At 41.8% G+C, this 13507-nt stretch overlaps 2 protein-coding genes across 6 annotated transcripts in view; one reads left to right on the forward strand and one right to left on the reverse strand.

The window, feature by feature from the left end:
• Positions 1–398: 398 nt before the first annotated feature.
• Positions 399–8910, forward strand: LOC125689471 (activator of 90 kDa heat shock protein ATPase homolog 2-like). Its single transcript, XM_048936633.1, has 9 exons — positions 399–533; positions 649–839; positions 3315–3400; positions 4000–4114; positions 4697–4782; positions 5286–5408; positions 6649–6750; positions 7556–7607; positions 7846–8910. Exons 1-9 carry the CDS (start codon positions 454–456, stop codon positions 8019–8021), a joined length of 1011 nt encoding a protein of 336 aa, XP_048792590.1. The 5' UTR covers positions 399–453; the 3' UTR covers positions 8022–8910.
• A 2804-nt stretch (positions 8911–11714) lies between these two features.
• The window catches only part of USP34 (ubiquitin specific peptidase 34), a 134153-nt gene continuing 132360 nt past the window's right edge, over positions 11715–13507 (reverse strand). For all 5 annotated transcript variants that reach the window (XM_048936627.1, XM_048936625.1, XM_048936626.1 and 2 more), the window contains 2 exons: positions 13311–13470; positions 11715–12985 (listed from right to left, as the gene is read on the reverse strand). In XM_048936627.1, the coding sequence (XP_048792584.1) occupies positions 12378–12985; positions 13311–13470 (768 nt within the window). In that variant the 3' untranslated portion in view covers positions 11715–12377. The remainder of the gene's footprint in view (positions 12986–13310; positions 13471–13507) is intronic.

Genomic DNA, 13507 nt, shown 5'->3' on the forward strand with positions numbered 1-13507 from the left:
AGGAGGAGGAGGATGTTTTTCCACAATAACTATGCTTGATGAAGAGAACTATTGAAAACCACGATGACACTGTGACAAAACGGAATTAAACGTGCACTGTGATTACAGAGGGCTAGTGCCTGGAGTACGCTACCTGCTGGGAGGCGGGCGGGGGGGGAGCGGCGCGGGCGAACTGTGCGAGGATGGCTGTGCAGACGCTGTCCCAGGAGCGGTGCGCTGAATGTCCCGTATACAACGGCACAAACGCCGACTCCACCCGCGCCGCCCCTTCCTGACTGTACCTGGGGACACCGCGACCCTCCTCGCGGCGCCGGGAAGGGCGGGCCTCCAGCCGGGCTGCGGGCGGGGCGCTGCGGGGCGGGCGGCTGCCTCGGCCCTCCCGCGGAAGGGCGCGGGAGAACGGCGGGCGGGGCGGGGCGGCGCGGCTTTCTCGCACCTTCCGCCGAGGCCGCCATGGCCAAGTGGGGGCAGGGGGACCCGCGCTGGATCGTAGAGGAGCGTGCGGACGGCACCAACGTCAACAACTGGCACTGGTGAGGAGAGCGGGGGGCGGCGGCAGCGCGAGGGCTGGGCTGGGGCTCCGGCTGCGGCTGTGGCTGCGCTGGGCTGGGCGGCGGCCGCGCTCAGCAGTCCCGCTGGCCTGCACAGGACGGAGCGGGATGCGACCAGCTGGTCCCGGAGCAAGCTGCGGGAGGTGCTGGTGGGACTGGTGGTGGAGGGCGAGGCCGGGCGCTGCGAGATCTGCGAGCTGAAGCAGGTGGAGGGCGAGGCGTCTTGCAGCAGCCGGAAGGGGCGGCTCATCTTCTTCTACGAGTGGAACTTGCGGCTCTCCTGGAAAGGTACGGCCGGCTCGGGCTGCGGGGTCTCGCCGTGCCCTGTCCGTCTGTCTCGCTGTGCCTTGTCTGTCTCGCTGCGCGGTCTTTGCGGCCTCAGCTCTACAGGAACGAAGTTCTCAGAGCTGCGGCCGATTTTCTTTCTATTTTAATAGCCATCGTGCTGCCCCTTTAGGTGGAGCTCCTGGTTAGCGCTGAGAGGAGAGATTCAATTGCTAAACGGTAGTTCTTGTCATCGGTTCCTTTTTCAAGTCTTCTAGGTAACTGGGGATTCCAGCTTTAATTTAAACGTGGGTATCTCAGAGCAAAATAACATAAATCCCGAAACTTGCAGTCAGTTTGTGAAGGTCAGTTTGGGAAGAGTGTTTCTGTCAGCGATTCAGATCACTGAGCAGCAGGAGTGGGGAATATAGCCCTGGAAATTGCCCTGCCTGGTGGTGCTGGGCTGGGCAGGAAGGCTGCTGTTTCCTTCCTTCGTTTCAATGAGGATTTCAATGGATTATTCTACGTGGTGGTGGAAGCTTTTAAAACATAGGCATTTGAGCACTATTTTTAAAGTCGTCTTAATGAGAAACATGCCTTCGCAGTCAGTTTTTTAAAATAGTGGATTGATGGGAAACAAATCATTGACTCCTGACTCTGCTATCAGAGTGTTGCTGTTTTGTTTTGATAAGGGTAATCGTTCTGCTAACGTCACAGCAATAATAAAAATGCAGAGCTGTGTCATGGCTGATTAGCCCAGCTCTTTAGCTGCTGGGGCTTCCCTGCAGCACAGGAACCAGCTGTTGGACAGGCGGCTTTTTGAAGGTGTTTGTTTTCCTAAATCTAGATTTGTTGTTCTGCTCTGTGTAAGTTGAGAATCCGTATTTTAGGATTTCTTGAAGTTGGTAATAAAAGCATCTGAGTGGATAGAAGTCAGGTTTATGTTGTGCACGTAAAAACATTCTTCCTACCTGCTTGCCCTTGTCTGACAATAAGACAGTAGCTGGAAACAAAATTTGCTTTACCACATTCTGCTTGTGCTAATCCTGGAAGTGGAAGAAAGCAGTGAAGTGAACTCTGAGATGACTGCACATGTCTGCATTGGGTTCAGGAGCATAGCAGTGACACTGTTAAGCTAATGAGTGTATTACTTGATTACTTGATACTTAATTACTTGAAGTTGAACTGCGTTCTCCTGGAAGACGTTGAGAAGTCCAGGAGAGGACTCCCTGCTTATGTTGTGCTGTGTAGACTTGGTTGTCTTGGCAGAGGAGGGTTTGTATACTGTGCTGTGCTTCACTGAATTAAATCCTGATGGAGATCAAGCCTTTGCACTGTGCCCTGCTGTGCACTACCGACCATTGTTAGCTCTTTTTCTCACTCTGAAATGGTTGGGTATCCTTGCTTTGTGCTTCTCCAATGCTGGCCCGTAGCACATCAGGTTGCAGCTGTGCACAGTGGCTCCTGAAGGCTGGCACTTGTTGCAGGGTGCAGTGGAGGGAGCGTTGTGTTCAGCTGGATTTAGCTAGCTCCCACATAGCTGAGAGAGTCCAAATAAATAGGATGTTGGCCTTTATGATAATTCTCCTTGTTCAGTCATGCTAAATGCAGGGTTCTTCACGTAGACTGAACAATATGAAAATAACAGGATTTGGAGCATAACTGCATGTTTTCACCCGCTTTCCACTGAGATTTTAACATGACCTTAAAGGTGAATAAATGTAAATATTAAATGATTTTGCAAGGCACAGGGAAAGAGTCTTCATTGGAATGAAAACAAAATGTTAAGTCCTTTCACAGTAAGGTGCGTGCACGCAGCATGGTGCAGGACTCGTGCCACAGGACACGGTCATTGGAGCCGTGCAGGTAAGTGATGTGCCTGGGCTCAGAGAGATGCAGAGCTCGTTCTGTTCTGACAAGGTTTTCTGTAATGGAGTTGGTAGCTCCCAGTAAATCAACTGAGAGTGAGAATGTGCTCAAATATCTGCAAGTGTTCTTTGTTTCACTGGTGTAACTTTCCATGATGTACACATATGTGCCTATTTGGTAGGAGCTTTCCAGGCCTTCCAGAAGAACTAGCTAGCATTCTGGGGAGCTTCCAAATAAAGGGCAGAGACATTGAAGGGAGGAAGAGGGTCATTTTCCTGCTGTTCCCTTTTTAGCTTCACATTCTGTAATGGCCGACGCATCTTTGCAGAACGAAGAGCGTTAGAACAGCAGATGATGGAAGATGGGAGTGGTGGCAGAACAGTAGTGTAAAATGAGCGTTGTGTGATGGCTTATCTGTGTGCATGTACCTCATGCATCTGTACAGGAAAATAAGGTTCTGAGAATAGTGCAAAAGGATTGTGACACGTTTGAGACCTTTTGTTGCTCTTTAGTTCTTTTGAATTAGATTCTAGGTATCTTGCTTCAAGGAACCTGTTCCAAGTATAAAACTCTTCTGAAGGGGGAAATAGTTTTTAATAATGCATTTAAGAATTTGTTGTGTTAATACAGGTACTGTGAAAGAGTCTGGTGAGAAACATAAGGGATCTATTGAAATTCCTAACCTGTCAGAAGAAAATGAGGTAGATGATACGGAGGTAGGTGTGAAATCCTGATATGGCTATGCAGGCTCAGCATTCTTAAAGAAAACGTTAACGCATAGGCATCACGTTTTGATTTATGCTGTGATTAAGTGCAGTAATTACACTTTGATGGTTTACTTTGCTCTTTGTGTTTTTATTTTTTGTACTTGGGATAATACATTATCTTTGTTCTCAGATTTTGTCTGCTAGGAATGTGCTTTGTTTTCTTTGCTAGTTTGCCAGTTTTTGACATGCATCTGAGACGAGCTCCAGTTGTTGTAGTCTTAACAAAAAAAAAAAGCAACCTAAGAACTCAAGGAACATCCTCGCTGGTTGTGCAATAATTGACACTGTGGCTTCTGCAGATTCCTGCTGCTGTGCAGCGCGTGCCTCTGGTTATACTTTCAGAAAGCTACTCTGGGAGGAGGGAGAGATACTTATATTTATGTGAAAACCCCCAAACAGTTATTTTTAGCAGAGATAGGATAAACTGAGAATATAATGAACTTGAAACTGCAGCTGTCCTCTGAATAAACAAAGCCAACATTTGTTGCCAGAACCTAAAAGGCTAATGTTTAGGTGCCTCTTCGGTCTTGTCAATTTTCTACTTCTAGATTAATGTTAGCAAAAAGAAAGGAGAAGGTGATATTCTGAAGGAGCTTATGAGAACTGATGGAACCACAAAAGTCAGAGAGGCCCTGAGAGATTACCTTAAAGCTCTTAAAACAGGTAATTTGAAGCAGTATGTCAGGTAATGTTTTTTTTTTTTTATATCTTGAATGGATCGGCAATGTACTGAGAATCCTTGTGTTTATTTGTTTAGATTGTTACCAGCTGGTATAAAGATTCTAGTCCTAGTAGTCTTTAACTGCTGTCAAACATGGCAGTGTCCAGAAGCTCTGGTAGCGATCCAGCCTGTATTTTGTTATACAAACTCATAGAGATCAGTGCATTACCTGCAGTGCAGAGCAAAGCTCTGTTGTCAGCTTTTCATTTCTGCAGTAAGCTGTTGAGAAGTGCATGGGGATGGTATACACCTGAATAGGCAAAGCTGGGTAATTTTGGGTCAGGTGACTATGAAAACCCTGTATTTTCAGTTGAAATTCCAGTTTGGCTATGTGTGTGATAGAAACATACTAGTAAGGTAAGGAAACTGGACTGGAGTTATATGTCCTATTCTGTGTGATTCCTACAAAGTTTTGGCAGCAAATCTTCACATTTGAAAAGTCAGGCTGGTTATTGTTGTGCAGCTCGATATTTTTTTTTTTTTTTTTTTTTTTTTTTTTTTAACACTGCTTTTGTTTACCACAGAGTTCACCTTGGGAATGATTCTGCCTACAAAAGCTGCTGGTCAGGAACTGGCTGCTGAGAGAAAACTGAATGGGAACACTGCGCAGGTATGCTGTCTGTAAGTGTTGTACGAATTTGCTTCTCCCATAAATGTAGTTCCTGCAAATTTTGCTGTGCTAACAGATCTATATTCCTGTGGACACCTGCCAAAGTGGCAATCTTTGGGGTGGCACTGGCCTGCCCACTTCTGTGATCAAGACTTAGCGTACAGAAATGGTCCATCACAGAACCTGGGCATGGAGCTGCCAGGTATGGAAGAGGGCACCAGCACGTACCTCGTGGTGTTTTGTTCTGCAGCGCGTGGTTTCTGTAAGGTGAAGGTGGCTGCTTCCCACGGTCTGAAGTTACAAATGTCTTTGGTATGAATGACTTGGAGATGTTTCATTTACTTAATGTAGTGACTACGGAAGTAGATTATATAGTTGTATATCCATTGTATGTTCACAACTCAGTATACCTAATGTTGCATAGGTAACAGCAACCCCTGCTATTTGACAGCTCATGAGTGTTTGAATTTGCTGTCGTTCACGTGAATGTGCTTGCTTTACAGGAGTCTGCTTCACCACATTTGCTGGATTTAGTAGGTGTAAAAATTCCAACAGTGAGGATACTTATGAGAGAAATATTCAGTTCACCAGCAGATGAGCTTTACAGCATCTTCACAACTAAGGAAGTAAGTAGGCAATACTTTAGAGGTAATATAAATGGATAATGTAAATACTTGTAGTATAATAATTCTGGGGACAAAGTGGCTGGCAAATTATGGAGGAAAAGGTTCTCTGGGGCTGTTGGTCAGCTGAGCACGAGCCAGCACTGCCCAGGTGGCCAAGAAGGCCAGTGGCATTCTGGCTTGTTGTATCAGTGGTCGTGCTGACAGCAGGAGCAGGAGGTGACTGTCCCTCTGTTCTGGCACTGGTGAAGCTGTACCTCAAACACCATGTTCATTTTGGGCCCCCTGACTTCAAGAAATTTCACGGAGGCTCTAGAATGTGTCCGGAGAAGGGGAGCGGAGCCATGAGCGCGTCTGGTGAGGAATTCTGGGGAAGAGTGGCTGAGGGGAAGGGTTGCTCAGCCTGGAGGAGGGTTGGGTAAGACCCTGTCAGTCTCTACAACGACCTGAAAGGAGTCTGTAGTGAGTTGGGGCTTGGCCTCTTTTCTCAACTAATAGCAATATGATAAGAGGTGAGAGAAGTTGCCCTAGAGGACGTTCAGGTTGGATGCTAGGGAAAATTTCTTCTCTAAGAGAATGGTAACTTACTGGTACAGACTGCCCAGGGAAGTGGTGGTGTCATGGACCCTGGAGGTTTTCAAGAAGAGAGAACAAAATGTTGTTTTATCTGAGCAGCTGTACAAGTAGTCAGATGTGTAATGTTCATAATACCAGGTACAGATAATTTTCTTCAAGTACGTTAAATGGAGTGAGAAGATGTGACTACCCAGAAAGTAATGAACTGCCCTTTCCTTGTAACCTCCAATAGTATTTGTAGTTCTGGTGGTCATAATTCCTTCTTAAAGTTTTGCTGGGAAGCCTCACCTTTTAAGCCTCTGAGGAATTTCAGTGGAGAAACTGCAAAAAGAGTTGATAATTACTGCATGCTAGTGTGATCGCATCCTATCAGTGAACAAAGGTACAGGACTTGGTTGTCAGGTATTTGAGATAGGGAACAGAAAGCGTGCTGGGGGGCAGCAGAACCATTCTGCTTTAACAGTTTGATGCGAATGTATTAAATATAAAAATTAATTAAATAGTAACTTAGATCTTTTTGTCGTTACCTTTTAATAGGAAGAAAAACCAAACAAGAGAAATTTTATCTTTCTGTAGGTTTGTAGCAAAGCTCCCTTGTCTCATAGTATGGTCTGTTATTTATCCCTACAGTAGGTAATTGACTTGTGCTGTGTTCTCTTCTTGTTAGTTGGTACAGAAGTTTTCTAAGTGTCCTGCTGTGATTGAAGCTGAGAAGGGAGGGAAACTCCTAATGTTTGATGGTTGCATCAGTGGTGAATACACAGAACTGGTAAGAAAGCTTCTATTTTTCACTTGAAAAATGGGGTGTTGGTGTCAGACTTAAAAGTAGCAGGCATTTGTGCTTCTCTAATGCATATTCAATTCCTCTACAACAAAGCAAAAATGACTGCTGTTATGTGATGTTCTTTGGTGATTGGGACTAGATTATCTCAGTGACCTTCTCCAACCTTAATAATTCTATGATTCCCCATCAAAAGAGCAGGCATCAATTACTAATGACCTTCACTGGCAGAGAAAACTTTGAGCACCATCATTTTTATTGAGGAGCTGTAAAGCAGTTTAAACTCCTATTCCAGACAAATGTGTCACTGCTCCCAGCTGAGTGCTGGGTACAAGAGGTACTCAAGAAAAAAATGATGTTCAGAGCTCAGCTTTTTTTCTTGAAACTTCTGGAAGCCATTTACACAGTTGCTGAGGTTGGACTTGGTATCTTATTCCCTGCAGTCTGGGTGGATTAAGCTACCATACAGTACCGGTGTGAAAACATTACTTGCTCTCATTATAAGGTCTGCAATAAGATCAGTATTTCTTATCAATAACTGATCAGCATAACCTTTTTTTCCATGGAAATAACAAAACAGTGGAATGTAGCAAGCTAAACGTTTAATGAAAAGTTTATTTAAAAACATTCAGCCTAAAAGCAATCTTCTATTGTTTGTGTTGCTCTACTTGTATGTTAAGATAATCCTCCTCTCCTTACTCTTGGGGGAGAATTAGCATTCAGTAGTTGGAATGTGAATTATCCATAAAGCAAAGGAATGTGTTATGGGAGGAATCTTCTTATCTTTGTACAGGTCCCAGGTCAAAGACTTGTCTTGAAGTGGAGGTGTAGAAACTGGCCTGATGGTGAGTCTTTCTGAGGGCCTCTAATAGAGGCTGCACTTTGCCTGGAGGAAGAAAAACAGTGTGACTGTTACTGGTATTGCTGACTGGAAGCTATTTTGGATAATAGCAGGATGTTCTTTGAAGTTGACATCCATGAAAACGGGCCGCACCCGCAAGCAAGAGTAGATACCAAGTTAGCTGCTGCATATTTAACCTTTTGAAAAACACTTTATTGAAATGTCACCTTTTCTTCCTTCAGAGCATTATGCAACAGTTGCCCTGAATTTCAAGGATATGGCTGCTGAAACAGAACTGCAGGTAGAGTGCAAAGGAGTTCCTGTCTCTAATGAAGATAGTACAAGACAATGGTGGAAGAAGCAGTATTTTGAAGAGATACATAATTTACTACAGCAATCCAGAGACAACATGGACTGATAACAGCATTGTAGTTTAGTTAGGGCATTACTTTTTTTATACATTGTTAACATTAAAAAAAATAAATTATTTGTGGCAAGAATAAAGACCCACTTCTATGATACTGTATATTTTAAGCTTTATTTATGTTTTTTTAATGAGTGAGGTGGCCTGTAAGTTAGACTATGTGTGGAAACAGCTTTACTTGGGAAAATCATTTGTTCACTTAGTACAGCTTCACTTGAGAGAGAAACTATGATTTAGACACAGTATAGTAGTGCCACCAGAGGTAGGAAAGCTACATTAATCAGTAGAAAGCTTTTGCCATTCTTTAATATTCAGTGTATCAAGTGGCAAAACTGTCATGTTAGAAAAGGGGATGTTCATGAGAGTTCAACTGAAAGATTATAAAAGGGATGATAAAGAAATGTGGGGAATGTTACAGCTTCCTTGTGTATGTTTTTAAAACTTGCTTAACTGCAGGCCCATTGTTTCTAATGCTGTAGAAAGTTTTTGGGAAAGATAATTAAAAATGTTACGTTATTCTGGATGGTACAATGCTTACCACTTGTTAAGTCTTCTGCATGCACCCTACTGCCTTACTTAACCTTATTGTGAAATTTATTACTGTTCATTTCTTCCAAAATAATGCTTTCTTGCAGTTCTGTAAGTCTTTCTCTTGATTTCTGGCCCTTCACAATTCTGTAGCTCAAAATAAAGCAAAAAAGTGTTAGATAAAATTTGGTAAGATAAACAATTGTTTCAATATCCTACTTATAGCCACATTGAGGTTTGCAAGGATAACTTAACTCTCAAACGAGTCAAGTATGCAGTTTGAAACAAATTTACCAAGAATAGCTGAGTTGCCTGGGGAGAACACTGCTGATTAATAAAATACTTTTGCATGAAATTTGTTTTCTCCACTAATTTCTGTACAAACTGGTTAGTTTGTCAGATAAGTCCTATATACTTTATCTTATAGTATGACAACATACAGCAATTTCATCAACAAACTTAAATAATGCAGAAGATTAAGCAGAAGGGGTGTTGCCTTTCTCCTCCAGGAGCAGCTTTCCCTTACAAGTTTGCAGTTGGTTATCCCCTTTGCACTTCTGTGAGGCCTGTTTTAACAAGCACAGACACCTAACATCAACAGGATAAAAGTACAAATTCTGTTAACTGAGCTCCTGTTTCCTTCTGGCCATAGAGAGAGAACAACCTCTCAAGAAATGCTGTTTTAGCAGACTGGGTTTATATTTTTCTAAATGCTTAAAGTCTAGGTACTCTTTTATTCCTAGATATTCAAGCAAAAGAACTTACATTTTGAATACAGAAATGGTTGCCAGACCAAGTATTGGTTGATGAAGAGGCAATAAGTATAGAAAACCTGGTAAATATAGAAAATCTAGGTTTAAATTTGAAAGTACTAAACAGAGATTAGGCTAATCAGTTTTGGGTGTAGACCAGCAAAGAGATTTTGTGATAGTTTGGATGTGCCAACTACTCTTAGATACCGAAGTCTTAGTTATTAGAAGGAAAAAATAATAATTACAGGTCTTTCCAAACAGCATATCTTACAGACCCAGTGCTTTTCTGGAAAGCGTGACTTTTCCCTGCTGACTAAAGAAAGAATTTCAGTTTTACAATCACAAGTGCCCACCACTACTTGCATGTTTTGCTAGCCTGAGTTTTCTTGGCTACTACTGCTAGTGGAACAAGGCATCATCTGAACAAATAGCAGTGCTTAAAGAAAAAGACTGACGTGTGCTCCAGCGCTGCACCACTCATTTCCAGGTGTGGGACAAACACCCCAGAAAAGGTTTGCTGTTCCAACAGTGTAGAAGGAGGAACAGCTCCAGCCAGCCCTCATTTCCTCTAGTAAAACATGCAGTGAACTCAACACTTTTCAGAATCCTTGTTCTCTCAGCTGACAACTGTAGCTGTCAGTTTGATGATATGTTTAAGCTTCCTTAGAAATGGGCAATGATTGCCTGTCCTTTCTCCTCCACAGAGTACCTGGTTGACTGTCCTTACATTAAAAAAAATAAATAAATAAAAGGTTTTCATGGAATCACAGAATCATTTGAATTGGAAGGTCATCCAGCCCATTTGCCCTGCAATGAACTGGGACATCTACAGCTCCCAGCAGGTGCTCAGAGCCCCATTCCAGCCTGACCTTGAATATCTCCACAGAGAGCATCCACCACATCTAGGCAATCTGTGCCTCACTGCCCTTATTGTAAAAAAAAACTTCTCCTGTCCAACCTACATCTTCCCTCTTTTAGGTTGAAACCATTTTCCCTTGTCCTGTCACAACAGACCCTGCCTAAGAGTCTGTCCCTACTTTCTTTCAGCCCCATTCAGATACTGAAAGGCTGCTATCAGGTCTGGGCAAAGCATTCTCTGAGTTCTTTTTGGCAGGACCATGCTGTTATCTTTCTGTCCCCCTGCTTGTATGCGTAGTGAGGGACTGTTGTGACCCAGTGCAAGACCTTACACTTGGCTTTGCTGAATCTCATAACCACTGTCACAGGACAGAACTGTAACTCTTCAGTGACAATTACAGTATGATTTAGTCCTGTACAAGAAGCCAAAGGCCACTGACCTGCTAGCCAGAAGCTTAAGTCTAACAAAAATCAGATGTGTATTTTTACTAAGAGTAATTAATAAGACTACTTACTGAGGGGCTAATGCCTTCTTTATCTACTGCAGATTTTAAACTGAGAGGTGTCTTCCAAACGTCTTAACCCATCCACAAATTCCTATGTGTGGTAGAAAACTCGACAGATCAGTTCTGATATTCATTAATGTACAAGTTTTAAGTAGAAGCTGTTGATGTCTCTAAATTTATACAATCTACACAGAAGCTGATCAGAAGGGGTAATAAAGTTTTTTTTCCAAAGAGAACAAAAAATGTAATTACACAATTGAAAAATGACATGGCAAACTTAAGCCCTCAGCAGGGTTTCTAATGCAGGAATAAAAGTGCTAATGAAAGGGGTTATGGAGCATAAACCTTGAGACAGAAATGCTTGACCAAAGACCATTTTTTTTAGAAGTGACGAAGAGATGAAGAGACAAACAAAAGCACCACACAATAAAATTGCAGACATGAAAATGATGCTGAACTACATTAAATGGTAGACAGAATTAAGGAGCACAGAAGAAAAAATACAGATGTGTTATGAAGACAAAAACCCAAATGAACTAAGCTACTGGAAGATCAATGTGAAAACGGATTTTAATTAGATGTCAAAATCAGAATCACTGACAATCCAGAAGGTAACTAGGAAATGCATATTACTTAGAAATAACATGAGGAAATGGAACAAAATAGATGGTGAAGTCAGTCCTGCATTTGAGCAAGCAGAGAAGGTTCTGAGAAAGCGAGAGAGCATGCCTCAAGGCAGCATGCATAGAAGGTCAAAGGAAGAGAGCAAGTGGAATAGGAGAAAAAGGAAGGAGTAGCCTCAGACAGGTTAAGTTGGAAATGGACAAAATGAAAAAAGTTCAACTAGTTTCTTCCACCACATCATGTTCTTAGCTGCTGAAAAAAAGTAAACAACAAATCTTTCTCAACTGTGATTCATGCATAGTAAACAAAAGAACCCTAAAATTTATAGAAATTGCTTAGCATACTCTGCACTTGTTTTAGTTTTTATGTTATCTTTGATGAGAAATCCAAAGAGTGAAGCAATAACATATATAAACAAATGAAAAGTCATCACAATCAGTTTAATGAAGTGCACAGAATAGCAATTGATCATGTCAATAAAAATAAAACAATTATTTTTACATCAAGTGTGCTTTATTTCCTCCACAGGTATTCTGTTAAATAAAGCACCATATATATACTGCCAGGCCACAGCTAAAGAGGATTCTTTACAGAATCAAATTTCTTGTGGTTGTTTAGTATACAAGTAAACTTAATTTTGATAATAAGAACCACAGCGATCTGAGGCAATCTGCCTCTATTATAAGGTACAAAACTGGCACAGAGGACACCATATTATACACAGTAAAAATGCCATAAGTTTAAATTACATCATACAGGGCAAGGAGGCCCTGTTCTCCCAGACAGCCATATTAAATGAAAGCCACTACAGTGAATTTTTAATTACATAAAACATATCCATTATCTGATTGCCCTTTAAGAAAGTGTATGGTAGATGCAAAAAAGAAACCCAAAAACAAACAAAAAATAAAACTGGAGATCTGCCTGACCAAGAATTAAGCATATAAGTCTATCTTGCCATTCAAGCAGAGAGCACTGGACAAACTGAAGCACAGAACAGAAATAAGCAAAACTTAGGCAACAGCATTTTTGGGGGAGGGAAGGAAAAAAAAGACTTAGAAGCAGACATGCTTCATCTAATGTCAAGAAGCAGCTTGATTTCCTTTTCCAGATATCCTTGCAACCACATGAATTGTAGACTCAATGGTCCTACACAGGATGTCTAAAATGTCATGCTGCTGCATAAGACTAAAAAGTCCTCTGGAATGGCCACAAGTGATTGATAAACTAGTTTCAGGGTCCTGGGATGATAAGGCTTGACTATCACAGCCTCTCAAATCTGCGAGGTCAGATAAAACTGCTGAAATCGATGTGGAAGGAAACTCTGAGTCCTCCTCTGCTACAGCGGAATCCTTGGAAGTCTGGTCTTTAAATTTTTTGCATTCTTGAAATTTACCGTTTCCTGACTGCTCTTCTGTATGTTGTGACCTCATTGTCAGCATTATGTCTTCTGAAAATGAAGATGGAACTTCCATTCTGTACTCTTTGACAGAATTATTTTCAGGGGAAGGAAGATCTTGTTCAGTGCCTGGATCAATGATCGAAGAGTCCCGTGTCTCATTATCTGAAGTGCTTGTTGGGGTCAATGCTTCCTGGGGTTCAGTTTTTATATCACTGATACAGCTGTCTACGGTGTGCTCCTCATCACTGCTGACCCGTCTTCTTTTTACAGGAGTAGCCTCTTCATCATCTGTAAGGAAAAAAAGAAAACTCTATAAAGGAAACATTGCTTTCACACCATACATCCAAGCAGCAGGACATTCCTTTCACTTTTTTTTTTATTTTTAATTTTTCTGTATTAAACACAGTATATTTCAACAAATACTTATTTCCTTAACAACAATTCATGTAACTGTCTTAGCCCCATAATAATACAGAATATCTTGTGTAGTGTTAAGGACAGGAACCAAGAAATGGCTTGATTTCTGTGGTAAGAAAGCCATGTGTTATGTTAATTTTGTAAAACTTTGCAAAATCAGAGCATTGTTTGACTGAAACCATTACAGAAGGCAAACCTTTAATTTTTCTTTCTTTGGCTTCTTGTTCTTGTAGTGAATTCCTCTGTTGTTGACATGCTCTACACTTGTTTAAAAGTTCTTGTAAAGTCGGAATCAGGGCTGAATTGAGCTGTTTAGGAGTATGCACTGAGAGCAGCAAGGCAAGTGCTCGGAGGTCCTAAAAAAATAAACAAACAACCTTAATCAGCCTTATT

The sequence above is a fragment of the Lagopus muta genome, chromosome 2 (genome assembly GCF_023343835.1).
Source record: "Lagopus muta isolate bLagMut1 chromosome 2, bLagMut1 primary, whole genome shotgun sequence".
NCBI lineage: Eukaryota > Metazoa > Chordata > Aves > Galliformes > Phasianidae > Lagopus > Lagopus muta.